General features: G+C 45.7%; 1 protein-coding gene across 3 annotated transcripts; it reads right to left on the bottom strand.

Annotated features, from left to right (window-relative positions):
- Nucleotides 1-352: 352 nt before the first annotated feature.
- On the bottom strand, nt 353-20103 carry brd1a (bromodomain containing 1a). Of its 3 annotated transcripts, none has more exons than XM_072673264.1 (13): nt 19660-20103; nt 17092-18472; nt 15989-16145; nt 15760-15891; nt 14541-14669; nt 13843-14155; nt 12524-12775; nt 9227-9721; nt 7580-7706; nt 4042-4178; nt 3172-3281; nt 1502-1656; nt 353-1110 (listed from the first exon to the last, which is right to left on the bottom strand). In XM_072673264.1, exons 2-13 carry the CDS (start codon nt 18453-18455, stop codon nt 927-929), a joined length of 3555 nt encoding a protein of 1184 aa, XP_072529365.1. In that variant the 5' UTR covers nt 18456-18472; nt 19660-20103; the 3' UTR covers nt 353-926. The 3 variants fall into 3 exon arrangements, with proteins under 3 accessions (XP_072529365.1, XP_072529366.1, XP_072529367.1); XM_072673265.1 differs by having other exon boundaries at nt 4042-4175; nt 19660-20102; XM_072673266.1 differs by having other exon boundaries at nt 9428-9721; nt 19660-20101.
- Between the last annotated feature and the right edge of the window lie 730 nt (nt 20104-20833).

The following is a 20833-nucleotide window of genomic DNA, read 5'->3' as shown; positions in this document are numbered from 1 at the left end:
GGGGGGGTCATTTACAGTTATATACACAGTTCCTTAAATACGTGGAAATGAAAATGTTAGGTGGAGTCATGAACGGCGTGACAGGAGGTGGTGAGTGGCAGCGGTCACTCGGTGGTCACTCGGCACAGTGAGGAAGAACTGCTCAAACCCCTCCACACACTCAACGCAGCAGCAGCAGGACGAAGAAGAGCGGAGAGGCAGCGGACAGGCGGCAGGTTCACACGGAGGCTTGGAAGGCACATCGAGGGGGTATTTCACAAAGCAGGATTTCTCGATTTAGCTGGAGGTTCAAGACCCGACCCAACCCAACCCCCCCCCCCCCCCCAACCCACCCCTCCAACCCACCCCTCCTTTTCCTACATTACTACAAATGTGACGACTCTGGGCTCAGGCTATCAGAGTTATCATTAGAGTCATTTGCTGTGCTCCCAATGTAATTACATATTAATTATGATATAATACTACATATGTGTACTATGTACATAGTACCTTTTTTTCTCTCTTTACTTGTTGGTATACTATAAATCTGACAGCTGGGTTTTTTTTTAGTGCGTCAGAATGATAAATTATGATGAATGGACCAATAGAAATGCTCCAAAATGACCTTGAGTATTTATTATTTATTTATTTATTTTGCCTTGCCGTCCAGTTAAGCATTTATTTTCCTTCTTCTGTAAAGCTCCCGTTTTTGAGCGTGACCATGACAAAGCACTGCATTAACGGAAAGTCTTTGACGGTCCTCGCATCTTTAAATGAGCTACGAGTCCGAAGTGATTAACCGCAAAAAAGCGAGAGACCCTGGATAGTGGAACACCCCCCAAAGCACCTCTGAGTAAGCGCCAGGCCGGCAGGACGAACACTAAGGCTGTTTGTTTTCGGAAACCTGCCCCCTGCGCGGAGCTGCTGAGCCGTGCTGAGAGAGCAGGCTAGTCGAGGTCACTAAGGTCACTGGTGGGCTCGTCCTGAACTCGGCTCAGGTGGTTCATCGCCCGGCTGAAGGCGATCTGTACAGCCTTGCGGATGGCCGAGGTGCGTCCCTCCATCATTTTGATCTTGTCGATGGTCTTGTCGATGCCAAGAGGAACCATTTTGGATTTAGGAAGCCATTGCCTGGAGATACAATATTTCATGGTTATGACAGGGTGGATCATTTCTCTTACCTTCTAAGCGAATCACGAAAAAGGAGCCTGAGGCCACTGAGAGGCCTGTGGCTGTTAAACACAAGGTTTGAGGAGTCTAGAATTTATCAAGCTTGGGATTTAACTGGTGACACGCTTAAATGTTTTCATATATTGGATATATTGATCATTTTAATTGTATATGATGTTAATAAAGATCGAATAACAGATTTTCTATGTAGCCACAATATAAAATATACGATTTCAGCTCTTTTGAACTTTTATTACCCTCAAATCTAACATTTGCAGCTATTCCCAACACTGCTAGCAGCCTGGCAATGCAACAAAGGCTGAGAGCTAGCTAAGGTCCCCTGAAATCTCACCAGCTGCGCTTGTTGTCGAAGAAGAGAACGAGGAAGAGCTTCTCTTCGGACTTGTACTGCATCTGCTCTCCGATCCTGAGCACATCGAGAGGGGGGGTCGGAATGGACACCCCGTTGTGATGGCAGCCCACCCGGGGCATGTGAGGGTCGATTATCTACAAGAAACAAAATTATACTGGTTACAAACTCAACGGGTGAAATCAGCGGGGAATCTCTTCTTCAAGGGCCGACCGCTACAGAGGCGCAGAGGCAGCAAGTTGCGCGCAAATGGCCAGAGTCCATTAAAGGCACAGGGGTTTATTATTGAGAAGTGTTTGAAATGGTCAGCTGATCTCTTTAGAGGTAGAGCGCTGCCACCTAGTGGATGGAGAAATGCACCATGTCCCAGAATGTTTACACATACTCTCATCTCAGGGGTGGACAATATGTCAGTGTTCTCATAGTCATTAAAAAATGACATTAAGACACGGTTTTCTGCAGGGATGCACAACGATACGGGAATTATGTCAGTATCAGCAGACAAAGAGAATGGCTTAAGATAAAAATATATATTATATATATTTATAATATATATATATATATATATAACAGAATTTCAGAATTTCATACAGCTACTGATTGCAGCCAAGATTGGCTAAAAGCAATTCTGCTCATAATGCTGTATATATCTGCTCTACAAAGCAGCCCTGGAAGCTGCAACGAAGTAAGTAATAAAATCTGATAACTTATAAAATGGGAATTAAGGAAAAACATTTAAAATATTTAAAACATTTTAAGTAAAGTTAAATTCCTAAGCCATGTTTGTTACCAGTTATTCATTTTGTTTAATGCAATTTAAGTGTGTATATGAAAAAATGTACACAAAAATAATAAAATATAAAATTCAGCAAAATAGTAAAGGCATTTATAGAAATGCACATGAAAATATATACATCTCCCCTTTTCACGCACATATATATTTATTTATTTATTTATTTGCATAGGCCCACTTTGATTGTGAGATGGGTACTGCTAGTGCTGAATTAATTGTGTAAAATAAAAACAAATATATAGTTAGCAGTAAAAATAATACAAATATAAAGTTAATTTAAAAAATAAAAAAAGCAAAGGCATCCATAGATATGCACATGCCATACACCCCCCCCCCCCACCACCCCCCCAAAAAAACAAAGCCAAGTAATAGGATATCTGTCTACAATTCCTTGCTTTTAGTGTGAGATGGGTGCTTATAATACTTAAATGTGCATTTTTTTGTGTGTGAAAAGTAATTTCTTAAAAATAAAAAATAATAGATATAATAATATAAGCAACAATAACCTGGATATTTGCCTAGGCCCAAAATTCCCATACCAATGCATCCCTTCTTTGGAGTACAGATTTTTTTTTTTTAAACAAATAAATTACATTTTCGCCGTTGATTTTCCAAGTTGTATTCTTACCATATTGCCCACCCATTCACTGACATTAATGAAATAAACACATGCAGAAAATCTCCTTAGAGCCCTCATTACAGTGGGCAGTGAGGGAGTATGGATGTATGTATGTATGGTTGTATGTATGCGTGTGCGGCAGGTATCGCCCTCCTTGGTCAGCTCCCTGCATGGGGGAAATGGGGCGCTGAGAACGGAGAGAAACATGGTCAGTTAGCAGACAAGCATGCTCACACTCACCAAGGCAGGGTATGAGGGGTATCCGCTACATTTTGCCCAAACTAGTTTTAGAGGTTCCAGAACAACTGTTGCAGCAGTAGCAGGCATCCATATATTGCTGCTGCCAACCTCTACAGAAGCAGGAATAACGAGAACACAGTTATGAGGGTTCACTGCAAACAGAGCAGAACACGTCCAGGAGCCATGCCTCAACACAGCACACCAACTTTAACACACACACACACACACACACACACACACACACACACACACACACACACACACACACACACACACGTTATCTCATAATCTGAAAGATAAGGGACAAATACGCCAAAACAGCAGAAATCGGGACAGTCCTTTTTAGTCCTGTTAGTTCAGTTCTTCAGTAATTTTTCATTTATTTGTATTTTTTTAAACTCACTTCCTCAAAGTAATTGATCAATTACACCGATTACATCAACCAAATCCACCACAGATGGGAGACTGGATTACAGTCTTTTATAATGGGGAAAAGAAATTTACTTTATTACTTTTTTTGCAGATTCAAAAAATGACCCGATCTCACTAAAGTGAACACCACACTTTTCTGACTACCAGAGCCATAAAATAATAAATATCTTAATATAATATAATAACCCACTCACACGTTATCTATGAAAACGAGGGCGGGGTATTTTCTGACTCTGGCTCTCTATGAGCAGTGCTGATGGTAAACAAGCATGCCTTCAAGACCACCGTTTCTAATGGACGATTTGTAAGCATGTCCACTTACCTAACACACACACACACACACACACACACACACACACACACACACACACACTCTCCAAAGTGTGAACACACTGCCTACTACTGCAGCCACTGGCACATGCCCAGCTACCTACTCACCAGCAGCGAGTCTAGCGGCTTTGGCGAAGTTGCCAGTCTCAATGCAAGCGATGAGCTCGCTTTTGTCATCCACAGTGTTTCTTCGGACGAGTGCCGGCTTCCCCTTTCCACACTTTGGGAAACTCAGAGGGATGCTGCTGAAGAGAGACAGGGAGAGAAAGCGGTGATGCTGATACAGTGATGATGATACATGATGAATAGCCCAACACTGAAGTCCAGGACAGAGCTGCAGAGGTTTCTACAGTCTTGCTGAACACTGACCTGACTCTGTCTCAGTATATAACCCAATCAACATCAGCCACAGAACGGTTTTGATGTTACAGGGAGGAAGAAGATACTCAGCCTTACATTTAGAAAGGAGTACAGCGAGCCCGTCTGAATGAACTGCAATGACGCTGCTAAGTACAGTACAGGAGCCTGCCATGGCCATCAAACACTGTATGATCCGATATCTAGTAAACCAGACCCTTTGCCATCCATGACGTATAAACTCAAGTCCCTAGTCCTGCAGTCGGCCTTTCTTCCACACATTAGTGAAAGAACGGGAGGTTCTGAAGAGCTCACTGAACTCCAGCGTGGTTCTGTATGCAATAGGAGACACCGCTGCACCAACAAGTCTCGTGAAATTCACTAGATCCGATTTCTGAATGCGCCAACCCCTTTTAGCTCAGTGGAAATCTCATTGCTCTCTCAGACAGATCTGGCCCCGCAAAAATAAATATAGAAATAGAAGCAATTTCGATATCTGGCTCAGCTCACTGTCCAGATAATGCACAGCTATGCATATCTGGGTAATGAAGAGGGGCTGAAAAGTGTATGAACTACACAGCGCTCCAAAGGACACTGGATCTGATCTTTAATCCAAGCTTTATTATTGAGACAGATGATTGGACAACATACAGGATAACAGGCATAACAGTGTTTTCCTATTCCGGTCATGTAGCGTTTTGAATGCCTTCCTCCAATACGCCTGATAAGGTGCACATATTTGTCATTGTTCTATGTACAGAGAAATGAGCCCTCCGCATTTGACCCATCTGTGGTAGTAAACACACACACTAGTGAACTAGGGGCAGTGAACACACACCCCCCCCAGAGCGGTGGGCAGCCAACTCCAGCACCTGGGGAGCAGAGAGGGTGAAGGGCCTTGCTCAAGGGACCAACAGCGGCAGCTTGCTGAGCCCGGGTATCGAACCAACAACCCTGTCATCAATAGCCCGGAGCTCTAACCGCTGAGCCACCACTGCCCCCTAATGCACCTAGATCATTTTTTTTTCCCAGTATAAGAAATTTATTTATTTATTTACTGGTAATAAGAACAGTCTGACACCAACTACCCACATTTACTGTTTCCAAAATGTTCAATTAGAAAATTTCTAAACACATTAAGCAATAGGGCATTTTAGGGATGTAGGTTTTAATAATTTTGCCACTTTGCATAAATTAAATGCCAAGTTCTTGGGTCGTTCTGGGACCATTTCAATTACTTCCACACATTCTCATATCGTTTGCTGCATTTACAAAAGGTGCGCCTCCCTCTACGCTGGTTGGGATTTAATCACGTCATCACAAACATCACAGCTCGGTATAAGTTAAGTGTTTTTTGTCGGTTGTCGAATATTCGGTGCATCCCTAGCTGCATCTGTGCATCTCAATGTAAAAAAATGCATGTTGGGGGCCACTACTGAATTACTGCCTCAGCAACTGAAGGTACTGTTTACTGTGAATTTGCTTCTGAACATCAATAAAATCTCAATATTTTACCATCACTGACCACTAAACACACTCATGGAAACACCTTATACTTCCCAGTACCCTCCACTAGTGTTGCTAACGACAGCATTATGAAGTGACCGACTGCTACAGACAGACTGCAGAAACAGCCTACTGTCTCCTATAGTCAAGGAGTTATTTCCTACTGGGCCTGGCAACTGGCTGCATGCTACTGAGCTGAGGAACCCATTAGTTTGGGCTGAACAGGCACAGCAACTCAGCATAGCTACGTACGGCCACAATTCTGCAACACAGACCATCTTTCAGGTGAAGTGTATAAACCGTATAGAGCATGAAGGGAAAGCTAAGCCAAGCGAGAACGAATGTGGGATTGAAGTCCAATTAGCACAGAGCCCTGAAAACCACCTGCGTCCGGAGTGTATGGTACATTATCTGCCGCTAGGTTGTGCTCCACTCTCAAGTGCGGATGCTGGAGGGCTTAAAAGGTTGCAGATAAACATTAAACTCTATAATAAAGAGCCATTTAGATATGGAGTTTGAAGTGCACTGGAAATGGGGGAAAAATTAATATATATATTTTGTAAAGTATGTTTTTGATCAGAAACTAGCAGGTGTCTGATTAAACTGAATCATCACCAATCCTTAAGCCCTCTAAATCACTATACTGTACACAAGCCTACACTTCATAATCATATGGTCATAATTTACATCAATTTCACAGGCCCTCAAATAGAACCCTGTGGGACTCCACAAAATCTGGTTTAGAGTAGATTTTGCTTTAGCATTAATAACGCAATCATGAACTTAGGGTTTAAGGGGTTAAACGCAATACACAGACGCTTTAGGCGCTCTACAGTAGCGGGGTCCACACCCCGACGTCATAGGAGGCGTGCAAGGCCTTGTCTGCGTCTAGAAACCCCAAAAGTTACTGTTTTTTTCTACCAAACCAGACCACAGGAAATGGAGAAGGCAGCAAGTCATAAACGTATATATGAACTAATATTACTTATCTAATGCAATTATCAGTAAAGCAATCATTTTAGATAAACTAACACGCTCCCCTGCTTAATTAAACCTGGCTTATATTGAAACTAAGCTGGCATTTATATATTTTATTTTATATATATATGTTTTATATCATATCACTGTCGTAAATGTGCTGCTCTACGCAATAACTGTGATTGGCTGGGCAGTACTAGGGGTGTGCTGAATGCGAGTGTTGTGACTGGCTCAGTTCATCAGCAGCCAACATCATATCTAAAAGGGATCAGCTGTCCCATCTTCCCAATTACTGCTCCTTCTCTCCTCTCCTCGATTCCCCCACCTTCATAGGAAAGGAGGAGGAGTAGCAAAAGTTTCTGGACGAAGCCCTTGTCTGCTCGGAGGATCAGGTCCATCAATGGTGCCCAGAGGACGCCAGATGCCTACAGCTACAGCAAACCTAAGGATCGGAACCTTAAAAGCAGCGACTCTACCCTTTAAAAAGGCCTGGGTCGGTTTGGGACAGCCCTCATCCTCAGGAGCTTTGGGAATACAGCTGTTTGGGTTGGTCTGAGACCTAGGCTGAAGTGTCCATCATTGTGTTTAATGGAGAGCTTGAAAGAAAGTCCGGCTGCCATAAAGAGAGGGTGCGGCACAGCTGATGGGACAGTCCTCCCAGCTCAAAGCCTCTCGCTACAGCCGTACTACACTCCATATGGGCAATTTGGAGTGGGTGTCTGTGATTTTGTGGGGGTGTTTATGTGTGTGTGTGTGTGTGTGTGTGTGTGTGTGTGTGTGTGTGTGTGTGTGTGTGTGTGTGTACCTTGCGGTACCCAGCAGACTGCTGCTGGAGGAGATGCTGGATTCTGAAGCACACCTGCGGCGGGACTCCTGCTTCCTGCTGGGACTCAACTTCTTCTGCTGCTCCAGAACAAAACCATTCGACAGGCCTGAGAAAGAAAGAACGAACAAGAGAGAGAGAGAGAGAGCGAGCGTGAGCAAGTTAACATGCATAAAAGACCCTGCAGTGAGCATCGCAGAACAGGCCTGAGGGGAAACAAATTGCAGCCTGCAAGCCGGCTGAAGTCTGAATACTACGCTTTCGTTTGATGCCCTTTTCCCCCGCCGCCTTCACTATCAGACTGACTCTGGGCTTCGGTTTTTTTCCTAGTGCACTGTATGCCATCCATTTACAGTACTGTGCAACAGTCCTGGGCCACCTGAGGAGGACTTGAGCAATGAGCAAATTTGCTGGCAAAATAACAAGAGACCATTAGAGACCAAGTAGTAGGAGATATCCAAATGTTTGGTACCTACTGTACCTTAAAATTACTGATAAATAAGTACAATCAGTACAATAGGCCTACTTTAAAACACACACAGCATTAAAATGAGCCATTTGGAATGGTTACACCCATTGTCCAAATGTTTGTGGACACCACTTCTAATGAATGCATTCAGCTATTTTAAATTAGAACAGGACTATTGGCACCATGTCTAATAATAATGCCATGCAAGGCGTGGGCTAGAGGGGTATAAAGCCCCCCCAGCATTGAGCTGTGGAATGATGGATGGTGGTGCTTCATCCAGTACCTTTGGGTCAAGTTGGGAAGATTGGGATGATGAGTTGGAGTGGTGCTTAATGCAATCAAAACACTCACAGCAATGTTCCTGAAGCTAGTAGAAAAGAGAAAACTCTTTTGAAGCCTTGAATTCAGAAGTTGTGTCCCAATACTTTTGTCCATCTAGTGTCTGATTCACTTCTCCTTACAGATGGAGAGTGTAGTTTTACACCACCGCAGTAAATACAAATCATGCTTTGAGCGCTCCTTCATGGACAGCTGTACACATGCATTTCTGGACAAGCTGAGAGCTCCAGAAGCTTGAGCTGAAGGTGGAGCAGCATGTGGGCTGTAGAGGCGGTAGAGTAACACTACAGGACTTTACACTAATATGACTCTATGGGTTCTGCAGTGTTACACAGCAGCAGTTCTGGAGAGAGGTTCTCCTGTTCTCCTGCAGCTCCACCACCAGACCTCCATAGTGCAGTAGCAGCAGCAGCGCTCCGGCCCGGATCAGATGCAGACTTTGTCTCCAACCCTAACCCAACCTAAAGACATCTGCACAATGATATACCTATACATACATAAACTATATGGACAAAAGTATTGGGATACCTTCTCATCGATCGTTTCTTCTGAAATCAAGGGTATTAAAAAGAGTTGATCCTGCTTTTGTTGGAGCAACTGTCTCTACTGTCCAGGGAAGAGGGCTTTCTACTAGATTTTGAAGGATGGAGCATTGCTGTGCGGATTTGATTGCATTCAGCGACCAGACAAGCTGTCCGCATAGCTGAAGGCATTCATTAAAAGAAAGGTCCACAAACATTTGGACATACAGCATATGCATATACAGTGTATTAGTTAGTTAAGGTCTGGATCCTGCTCTGACTGCTGCGCTCCTGCAGTACCAGTGTTGGGCCGTTTGGTGGGCAACTCCTCTTCCCCTTCACTGCCCCTGCTGGCACTGCGTGTTCTCCTCCTGGTGTGGAGCAGGGTCTCCAGGCGGGGGATTACCACAGATAGGAAAGTCTTGGCGCCCAGCTGAGGACACTCTGCCTGGGCTTCCCCCCCACGCACAGGCTTCTGGGGGCTCGCGCTTTTAGACTTACGGAAAAGCACTGACGTCCGTCTGTTTACCGGACCGGAGGGCTCAGCCAGGGTCGACGTGGCAACCACGCTGACGTCGCCATCAGCATCGAGCAGCAGCCGTTCTCGCGAGTGTCCGTTCAGGTTCTCCTTGCGGGACGGGAAGGCGTCCTGGTGGCCGTCGAGCTTGTCTGCCCGGTGCTGCTCGGAGCAGGGCTCGATGGGCTTCAGCGTAGGGGGCTCGGAGGGGCCATCAGTGTTGGGGAGAAGGGGGTGAGAGTCGGAGGGCTCCAGTTTTGGAGGAGCCGATTTGTCACCTGGAGAAAAAAACAAAATAAAAGAAGATCAGTGAACACAGACAATCCAACAGAACCCAAACTAGGCACACCAGGTCGAGGAGACACGGAGAGGACAGCAACACCAGCCATTCTTCTTGCTACATTCTTGTTACAGCACTATGCTAGGCAGCTCCTGTGAGCCACTGCAGCATCGTACACTAGTCAGCCCCCCCCCCCCACCATGCCTCATAGTAACAGGGTGGTAAATAGGCATGTAGGCTTGCATCTGAGCATTTTTCACCCTAAGCAAAGCCACTCACTATTTATTAGAGGTGCGACTCTCTACACACCTCACGACTCGATTACAATTCTAAGGGCTGCGATGCGATTACACAGAAATTTGCTAGGGTGAACCATGCCCTGAGGCTTGGAGTCCAGGTCGGCTTTCCTGGGGTCTGTGTGTGAAGCCGGACCCTTTATTGGTTTGGTGAGTGATGGGGAAGGAGGTTGGCGCGAAGATTGTTCAGCACATAGTTGGATGGAGAAGAGGGCTTTATAAAGGGCAAGAGGATGGGGCGTGGTCCTTCTCCCAAATGAAGTTATGGGATGTAGCATGTGTAACAGCCCATTACTAATTTACTTCCAGTATCTTTTATTGATTGAACAAAGGGAAGAGATATGGCAAGTCAACTGGAAGCTTTTACAGTGGGGCTACAGTGGAAACGTCAACATCTCATGTAGGAATTTCCCCAGTTCAGCAGCAGAGGCAGCAGCTGCCATCAGTAACCAACACTAAATCCTTCTCAGCGGCGATCCCGGCGTCAGTAGGACATCTCCGATGTGGGATGCTGCTGTAACTGAGCTGAACCTGGTCCTTAACGACAGAATACAACACAAATCCTTGGCAATAAAAGTTGGGATAGAGTTTGCAATTCACTTCAGCCTTTCTAAGCTGTGCGGAAGCTTGGAAATTGCTTGCTCAAGGGAGCCGAAGTGCTTCCATATGCTAGCTTTTAATGCAAAGGGGGCCGGCTGGATTTCCTGTCCATTGTCCACTGATGGTCACAAACTGTCCGGGCTCTGCCCCTCTGCACCTCCGACGTCAGCCTTTTTGCTTTCCGTCAACATTTACAAAATTAATCTGAGATTTATGACACACCTTTGAATCAATTACTATTATTTACATCAAAGAACAACTTAAATGCTTAATACATGCATAGTTTATTATGCAAACCAAATACAGCAAACCGTGGACACCAAATAGGTCTCAAGGTCAACTAAATTTGGGAGGTTTACATCTGTGTAAATTTGTATTTCGGCCAAATTATGTTTGAAATAATTTATTATCTGGCCTGCGACAGCAAAGCCAGCAAGAGCAAGCGTTAGTCCGAGTCCAGCTGGCAGTCCCAAAGTCTGAAGACTTCTCTGCGTTCTTCACAGAACCCAACCACCTCAGACCACACGCTGCTGAAAAAGGTTTGTCTAATATAACGGAGATACACACATACACTTTTACACACACACACACACACACACACACACACACACACACACACACACACACACACACACTCTTAATTTGTTGTTCCTATTCATCATCAGCCCATATGTTTGGCAAGCTCGTTTCATCAGGGACTTTCAATAAGCTCTACAATGCGAGGTTCTAAAAGGTTCTAAAAGGGGGCAGAAAGCAAGATTTCCATTAAACCCCACATCTGCTTTGTGAGGAATTTTAGACAGCGGTTTACTTGGTTTTATTATAGGACTAAACTAAAGCGATGGTTCAGCCAAACCATATTTACACCATTTGTAATGCCCCAGTGCTGTCAAACTGCTATTTCAGACCCGTTTAGTCCCCTTTTTCTCGCATTGGATGCTACCAAGTAATGGAAGTGCACATCTTTCCAATTAGCATTAGTTATACTGCATGTCTAAATCATCACAAATGGACCGTCTGATCATCACCGTCTCCCAAACACCTCCCAAAAAAAAGTCTATCCAAATATACGTCAGCTTTACAGGAGAAGGAAAAGACCTTCTTTCTCTCAAGGGAAGTGAATGTAAAGAGAATTATATATAAGTATTGTTGGAGCATTTTGATTAGTCTGATCATCATCAGTTTTTGACAAAATGGAAATGGAAATACAAGGTTTTTGCCTGACATCAGCAATATGTGGCTTCTGAATCTATATGATGTACACGATATATACTAATATCTGTGGACACCCCTTCTAATGAATGCACCCATTGCAGACATGGATATGCAAATGCACACAGCACATACAGCAGTCTAGTCCCTGTAGAGAAGTACTGCCAATAGAACAGGACTCTCTGGAGCAGATCAACATTTATGCACCTATTGGCTCCATGCTGCCTTATAATGCCAGGCGTGGGCTATAGAGGGGTATAAAGCCCCCCAGCATTGAGGAGCTGTGGAGCAGTGGAAGAACTGTGTTCTCTGGAATGATGGATGGTGGAGCTCCATACAGTACTTTTAGGATGAGTTGGGGACGATGAGGTGGGGAGGTGATCATCCAACCTCATCCTGACCTTACGAACACTTTTGCCACTAAATGCAATTAAAAAAAAAATGCTCACAGCTGTGCTCCTCCCTGCACAGTAGAGACAGTAACTCCAACAAAAGCAGGATCAACTCCTAATACCCTTGATTTCAGAAGAAACCATGAATGAGCAGGTGTCCCAATACTTTTGTCCACACAGTGCAGCTACATATCTCTAAACTGACTGAATCACAGCTGCAGTTTGATCAGTATTTCAGCCGAACTGCCGCTTTAAACCAAGCAACCACGAAGAAAACATGCATGTCTAACTCAAACTCACCTTCTTCAGCTGAGCTGGGGTCTGCTGAAGGCTCCACCGCTGCCGTCCTCTGCTCAGAGGAGAGTGTTCGACTGCTCCTCAGACTCATCTCCATCCTCACGTCGCTGATGGTCTTCTTCAGCAGCTTCAGACGTTTACTGCGCGATGGGCTGGACTTCATGGCTGTGGTCAGGTCCAGCTTCTCCAGTAGCTCTTTCAGCTGCTCGTCAAGGGACATGTGCTGCCGATTGGCTGGGATCAGCAAGCGGTCCACTGAAGGAACAGACAGGGAGCATGTTTATTTTGCTAATATGACAAATGTGAATGTTGTAATTCTTTTGTAATGAATGAACCAAAACCACCTTATTTTTTTAATAAACAATGGAGGAGCATCTGTGTTTGAGGGCTGAGGACCTGCACCTATGGTTGACTGAGCTGAAACCTCCACCCAGACGTCCGTACGTCTGCTCTTACCATTCAGTGGAGGGGAACTCAGTCAGGAAGCTCCGGTGAGACGTACAGACAGGTTTGGGTGGAGGTTTTAAATTCAGCCCCTTCAACCACAGACGCAGTTCCTCTTCTGCTGTGGACGAGCTCCGATCTGTGGATCTGTTGGATTGGAAAGCTAGCTAGCTGCTCTCTCTGGGCCTTAGCTTGCAGCATGACCGGGATTCGAACCAGCGACCCTCTAAACATAGTGACAGCACAGGGACCACGTGGGGCCCTCAAAAGCTCTCTTAAATATGGAGCTTTAGGGAAACAAAAGTGGTTCTTCTACAGAAACACTCGATGAACCATTTGTGGTCCCTTTTAATAGAGATTGTATGTGTAATTAATTAATAAATAAGTAATGAATATTTTTTTACTTTATTAATTAATTACTTAATAAAAACCACACCTAAAACACACAAACTAAATTAATACTAAAATACTACATTAAATTGGCTCATCTCCCCCTTATTCAAGATGCAGACAAATCAGCTAAGGCAGGATTGATGTTCCTAGGTGCTTGGAGGCCTAGTGTCAATCACAAAAACCCTGTATCTCCATTTTGCTTTGTTTTACACTTTTTTTGTAAATCTGGCAGCAGTTCTTCACATTGTATCAGAATTTCATAACAAATGGACCAAATCAAAATGACCTGGAATAAGACCTATCTACATTGACTTCCATTGAAAGACCAGATGTTTTTTAGCCTTCTCCCATTATGCTGCTATTTTGGAGATATAAGATTTTTGCGTGCCAGCAACCATACATTTTCCACCTTAAACATGTCAAAGGTGGAAACCTATAAAACAATGTGCACATATTTTTTTTTTTGCATGTGTAAGTATGTGTACCTTCTTCCCAGGAGAAGGGAGTAGGTGCTTCAACAGTAGGAAGGTCAGCTGTATGCATGCCACTCTCAGAGTCGAAGCCGATGCACTCGACGTGCCGCCGCGTCTTCCTGAGCAAGGCCCCGCCCTGATCCCTCAGTCTGACAGCGGCGCGGTGGAAGTAGGTATCCTTGGCGTTGTACTTCATGCAGTTGGCAACGATGAGGTTAAAATCTGCTTCGAACTCATCGAGATTCCTGTAGCACTGTGCGTCTATGCGGTTCCTCATGGTAGAGAAGTCCATGGGGTGCTTAATGTGGTCGAGGTAATCAGGCACCTGAAAGGAACGAGAAAAGGTCTTTTATCACATTAAGAGCACTGGATTAACAAGATTACCTGTAGGAGGGGACGTTAGGGGTAGGTAGGGGTTGTGAACCAATTAAATGCCTTTCTGTGGGACTTGTAGTACACATTAGGGCACTGTAGCATAATAAAGCTTAAGCATTAGAGCCTGCAAGAGCTGCTAATACGCCAGCCACGGGTCTCGTCCTACAGAGCTGCTGCTGCGGCGCTAGCATGCCAGCCATGGGCCTCGGCAGCGCTGGACGAGGCGTAGACGGTCTAAAGGGGCCTCATGGGCACGGAATGGTGTGGATTGGACTTAGTAACTACAGTGAAAAAAGGGGCCCATGTATCTCCAGAATGCAAATCTTCATGCCTACCTCCTTGATGCTAACAGGCTCTGCGAAGATCCTGGCCTGGTCTTTTTCCTGTAGCTGATCCAGCACAGACCTTAGCAAAATGGCGAACGGAGTGAGCTGCATCTCCAGAATTGACTGCTGCAGCTTCATCTGTGGAGATGTCCAGACAAAATAGGAGGTTAACACCCTCCTAACATGACCAATAAAAGACTAAAGTACACTGTTAGAACACGCAGAACCTAAATCTAATACCCTCCCCACCAATTCTCCCAGGTTTATTTGTTTATCTACATAAATTATAAGGGCAAAAGTATTGGGACACCTGTTTCTTCTGAAACCAAGGGTATTAAAAGAGTTAATCCTGCTTTTGTTGGAGTAACTGTCTCTACTGTCCAGAGAAGAAGACTTTCTACTAGATTTTGGAGCAGAACTGCTGTGAGGATTTGATGTCAGGATGTTGGATGATCACCACCTCACCTTATCACAAAAGTACTAGATGGAGCATCACCATCACCACTATCAGAGAACAATGCTGGGGGGCCCATAGGTGCATGTTTACTATCTGCTCCAGAGGGTCCTATTCTATTGGCAGTACTTCTTCTCTACAGGGACTAGACAAGCTGCGTGTGTGCATTTGCACATCTGTGTCAGCAATGGTTGCAACTTAAAGTAGCTGAATGCATTCATTAGAAGGAGTGTCCAGAAATATTTGGACATATGGCATATGTTTTAACCACTTAAACCCTGGGAGGGAGCAAACGACAAGACCAACAAAACAGGCGGTCAAAATAAAAGTCCCTAACACAAACAACGCAGAGACACAAATTACGTACAAACTGAATGCTAAAATTAATCCCACAAAATCCCAAATATTCAGATTTGTGACTCAAAATCCATCTCATCATCCATGATCCAATCCGAACTGTGGGTTTTCTGATCCGTTATACCACTAGTTTTTAGTTATTATGCAGTTTTGGATCATAGTTCAGAACGTACAGCTAATTGTTTGGTAACCATGTGGTTTGACATATTTTGTGGAGTCCCACAGGGCTCTATTTTAGGGCCCATTAAAAAGTGAGGTCATGAGAATAGTGTAGTTAGAAAGGAAATAAGAGTGAAGACCTGAAGTGCTGGCTAACAACAAGATCTAAGGCCTGAGGGTGTCCATATTGGGTGACCTGTGTAAAAATGACAGCTCAGATCTACCCTCGCCAGCTGATCGAGTGACCGATGCCATTACCTCCTCTCTTTTGAGCTTCTCTCGCTTCCTGATGAGCTCCAGCAGTAGCCGGGCTCTCTCAAGGTCATGCCTCAAGCGATGCCACTCCTTGAGCTGCTCCTTAAGCGCCCGGCTCTCCTCCTCACTGTGCTTCTGAAAAAAATGAACCACAGAGTAGCGGACGTCACTCAACGCTTTAGCTTCAGTCAAGCGAAGTGTATGTGACTGGGCCCAGACCGGGCAGACTTACAGGCTGCGTGGTTTTCTGGGACTGTAAACTGGAATGAAGCCGCCTGATCAGCGGCAGCCCGTTCCGCGATTGTCTCTTCAGGGTCCAGTAGTTCAAGACCAGCTCGACGAATACCTTCTTCCTCTGGAGAGAAACTTGATTAAGGATTGTGTTTAACCTGTGGAAGAGACGAAGCCATTTCAGCGGTCAACATTTCCAAAGGATCAAGTTAAAGTCATGAATTACTAGCAATACTTTGCTCCCAGCGGTCAGCTCCTTCCCGTTACTTTTGCGAACCCACTTCTGAGATAGCCAGCATCACACTTATTGATGGAGCTTGGATGGATCCCTGGGATCACTGGGGCATCAGGACCATGGGACAAGTCCCACAACTTGTATTCCTGCCCAATACTGTGTAGGTCACCTTTACACCAACACAACAGATCTGACCGTTTGAGGCATGGACTCCTCAAGACCTCTGAAGGCGTCCTGCTGTGGTATCTGGCACAAAGACTAACTAACGTTAGCAGCAGATCCTTTAAGATCCATAAGAATCAATGAGCCCTGGGCGCCCTTGACCCTGTCGCCAGTTCAATGGTGGTTCTCCCCTGGAGCACTTTTGGTAGGTATTGACCACTGCATACCGGGAACACCCCACAAGAACCGCAGCCTGACGTTCTGGAGATGTCCTGATGACCCAGTCACTGTCTAGAACCTCACAGTTTGGTTCTTCTGGTCAAAGTGATTCCTGCTTTTAACACCAACATCACCTTTGAGAGCTGACTGTTCACTGGCTGACTAACGTGTAGATCCACTGTAGATGAACCGGTGCTAATCGTATGGCTGATTGGTGTATAGTCACACAGTATTCCAGGGCAAAACCCAGTGGAAAGTGTCTAGAACCAAAACTTAAGAAGTTTAAGCCAGTTTACTAAATAATAAAGTCTGGGGAAATCTGATCAACCAAACACGGCTTGGCTGATTGGATACTTTTGCAATGTTAATTAGCTATTGCTTAGATAAATCAATACATTATGGATCATCAGCAAAATGAAGCATCTCAATCTGCATCGTCGCACACTCCCAGACCGATCCTCACCCCTCTCGGACCCTCTGAAGCTTACCGTTGAGGTGAAAAACTAGGCACAGACGTTGCCGGCACTGCAGCCACGGGCTCTGCAGTCTTCTTGCTCTTCAGCTTCTTCTGCTTCCTTTTCAGCCTCGTTCGGCCGTTCTTTTTGTCCGCCGTCTGACAGAACCCGTTCTTGGTTTTGGTTTTGGGATCATCGTATATGGTTAGGGGTCTCCTAAGGGAGCCGTTGGGGGTGTGGGCCCCGCAGTAGGCCGTCTTCTTCACCGAGAAGGTGGGGGCACCCGCCTCGGTTATTTCTTTGATGGGCTCCATCTTCATGAAGAGGCCGGCCTTTTGTGCGCAGCTGACGTGGAAGGCGGTGTAACAGTTGGCTTTGTGGCATTGGATGCAGGCGCCTACGCCCTTCTCCTTGCAGAGGTAGCAGGTAAGTTTCCAGCGAGCAGGGGGGATGTTTGCCACTCCGTCGATGGGCTCGATGAAGACCGTGTTGGAGAAACCCACTTCAGGCACCCACAGGGCACAGACCACATGCCCCCAGCGGTCGTCCTCCGTTTTTTTCACGGCACCGCCCTTGTTGGGGCAGAGGATGCAGTCGGCAGGCTGGGAAGGAGACTGCAGGCAATGGCGGCACAGCCACTGGCCTTCGGGAATGTAGGGAACTCCATAGCACTCCTGATGCACGGCCAGGTTGCACATGTCGCAGAAGAGGATGGCGTTGCTGTCCTGGCACTCCCCGTCCATGCAGATGCAGCACACGGCATCCTCGTCCACCAGCGACTGTGGGTCCTGCTGGCCCTGGCTCTCCAAGAACGATTCCTTCTCGAAGCGGTCCACCAGGAACTCGAAGACGTTGGGAGACACTTGGCTGAAGCCTTCGCTCTTCCTCTTCTCGTTGACCAGGTGCAGCCAGGCGTAGTCCTCCTCGTCCATGTCGTACTCCACCTCCTCGTCCAGCTCCTCCGAAGTCTTCTCCTCGTACTTGTAGTACTGCGAGGGTCTCCTCGGCACAGCCGGCAGGTTGTACTCCACGGAGCGGAACTTGGGCTCCGGGAGAGCGCAGACAGGCGCCTGAGCCTTCTGAGCGGCGTTCAGAGCGGCGGTCTTCCTCTGCTGACTGTTTTTGAGGCGAGCAGAGCGCAGGGGGGCCTGCTGAGGCTTCTCCGTGTTCTCCTTATTGCTGGTGCACTCCATCATCTCCTGGATGGTGGGGTCGTCGTCAGCGACGACCTCCAGCTTGTCGAAGATGCTGATGCGGTGCACCCGGCCGTCCACCTCCAGCTCCACCATGCGCTGCGCCTGTGCGTAGGTGAGAGTCTCCCGGTTCGGGGAGGGTTTGATGGGCGAGGGCGACCGCTGCGGTGCAGAGGGTCTGTGATGCCGTGCTCTCTTCCTCATGGTGGACCCTTAAAGAGCTGCAGGAAGACGGAAAGACATTGGCATTAGGAGCCCATCAGCGTTAATAACACTCAGAAGGTTGAGAAGCCAACCGATCAACCCTGCAGAGAACTTGCGGCGCTAACCGACCGAGCATCCGTTTATTCTCCAACACACTTCCATCCACAGTTTCAGACCTTCTGCAAAATAACATCCACGTGGAGAAGATGGCCTCGGTTAGCTGTTACGCTTCTAAGCTCACATTAGATGCTCAGTCTCAGGACAAACTACTCACTCAGTTCAATTTAAACCTTAATTTTAGTGTTTTTTTATGTTCAGAAAATGAAGAAATTAAGGTTCTCCAAAGGGTTCTCTGGACAATGCATTAGAGATCCACGGTTTTCACCCGTTAGAAGGTTCTAAGGACCTCTTTTTGAAGGACATGCATGCCATCACAAGCCTTACATGAAGTTCACCACCAACACCAACACCAACACCAGCTCCTGGTCAAACTGAGCCATATACAGCTGAAGCTCCTGAATGGCTCTTCCTACAGATCAGGTTTTGACCATGGCCAACAGGTCTTCAGTTTTGTAGGCCAGAATCAGAGGCTAACTATACAGGAACCCAGTCCTGAAGCTGGTGTAGAGTTCCCGAAGCTGCAGACCCATGAGAACCAATGAAGGAACCAATGAAGGAACCAATGAAGGAACCAATGAAGGAAGGAACATCCACCCAGGTCTTCAGCAATAACCTTGACTCAAGCACAGCCCGGCTACAGGAGCCCATACGGGGCCTAGCACCAGTCGTTAGGAGGCAGGGTTTCCTTGGTGCTCTGACAGTTCCTGGCTGTGTCTCACACCACAAAGTGTGAGGGTGTTGTGGTGGTGGTGCTGCTGCTGGTGGTGCTGTTGTTGTTGATGGTGGTGGTGGTGGTGGTGGTAGTAGTAGTGGGGGGCGGGGAAACTACACACTACACACTACATACCCCCAAACCCTGCATTTCTACACTGCATTTCCTCTCTATGGATTCAGGCTGAGCTCCAACACGGGAAGCGAGAGCAAGAGGAGCCCTCAACAATAATAAAGTACAGGAGCAAATGGCGCCCTGCACACCATCAGATCAGTCTCCCACCACACACACAGACCCCCAGACCCCCATACCCGTATACCCCAGCACACACTGCTGGCCTGAGCTGTGCGGCGTGTAGTCGAAGCGCAGTACCTCGGAGCCCCGTCGCTTCGGGCTGAAAAGAGAGGCGGCGGCAGCAGCGGCAGCAGCAGCAGCAGCTCCAGAAAGCAATGGCGACACGGCCTGCTCGGCGGCTGTGAATCCGTACACAGTGTTCTCATCCACGGGGCGCAGTCGGAGCTTTCGGCGCTGAATCGGAGCTCGGGAGAACACGGATGAGCCGCAGGCGCCGAGACTACGGTGCGCGGAGCGTGATCCGCGGGGGGAAACTGGGTCTGAAAGCCATTCAAAAGCAGGAGCGATGCCCTCTCTTCCCCCGCGAGCGACGAGGAGGCGCAGCTGCTGCTTGCGAGGCTTCTCCTTCCCCCCCTAAAACAACAATGCAGGCGGCTACTACAGCACGGCCCACCCGCCACGCACGACGACGTGATGGCGTCTCACGTTCAGAGCGGCTGACGCCTCGTTTCGTAGCCGGGCGGATATTTAGAGAGTAAACAGCGGGGCAGTGTGAATTATTATTATTATTATTATTATTATTATTATTAAAAGTATATTATTTACAGTAGTGACGTAATGATCATGAGTGTTATAAATGTAACGCTGTTATTATTATTATTATTATTATTATTATTATTATTATTAAAAGTATATTATTTACAGTAGTGACGTAATGATCATGAGTGTTATAAATGTAACGCTGTTATTATTATTATTATTATTATTATTATTATTAAAAGTATATTATTTACAGTAGTGACGTAATGATCATGAGTGTTATAAATGTAACGCTGTTATTATTATTATTATTATTATTATTATTATTATTATTAAAAGTATATTATTTACAGTAGTGACGTAATGATCATGAGTGTTATAAATGTAACGCTGTTATTATTATTATTATTATTATTATTATTATTAAAAGTATATTATTTACAGTAGTGACGTAATGATCATGAGTGTTATAAATGTAACGCTGTTATTATTATATATATTATTATTATTATTATTATTATTATTAAAAGTATATTATTTACAGTAGTGACGTAATGACCATGAGTGTTATAAATGTAACGCTGTTATTATTATTATTATTATTATTATTATTATTAAAAGTATATTATTTACAGTAGTGACGTAATGATCATGAGTGTTATAAATGTAACGCTGTTATTATTATTATTATTATTATTGGTAGTAGTTGTTG

Source organism: Salminus brasiliensis, chromosome 2, assembly GCF_030463535.1.
Source record: "Salminus brasiliensis chromosome 2, fSalBra1.hap2, whole genome shotgun sequence".
Classification (NCBI taxonomy): Eukaryota; Metazoa; Chordata; class Actinopteri; order Characiformes; family Bryconidae; genus Salminus; species Salminus brasiliensis.
The sequence above is the reverse complement of the archived record's forward strand: the minus strand, read 5'-3'. Positions and strand labels throughout refer to the sequence as shown.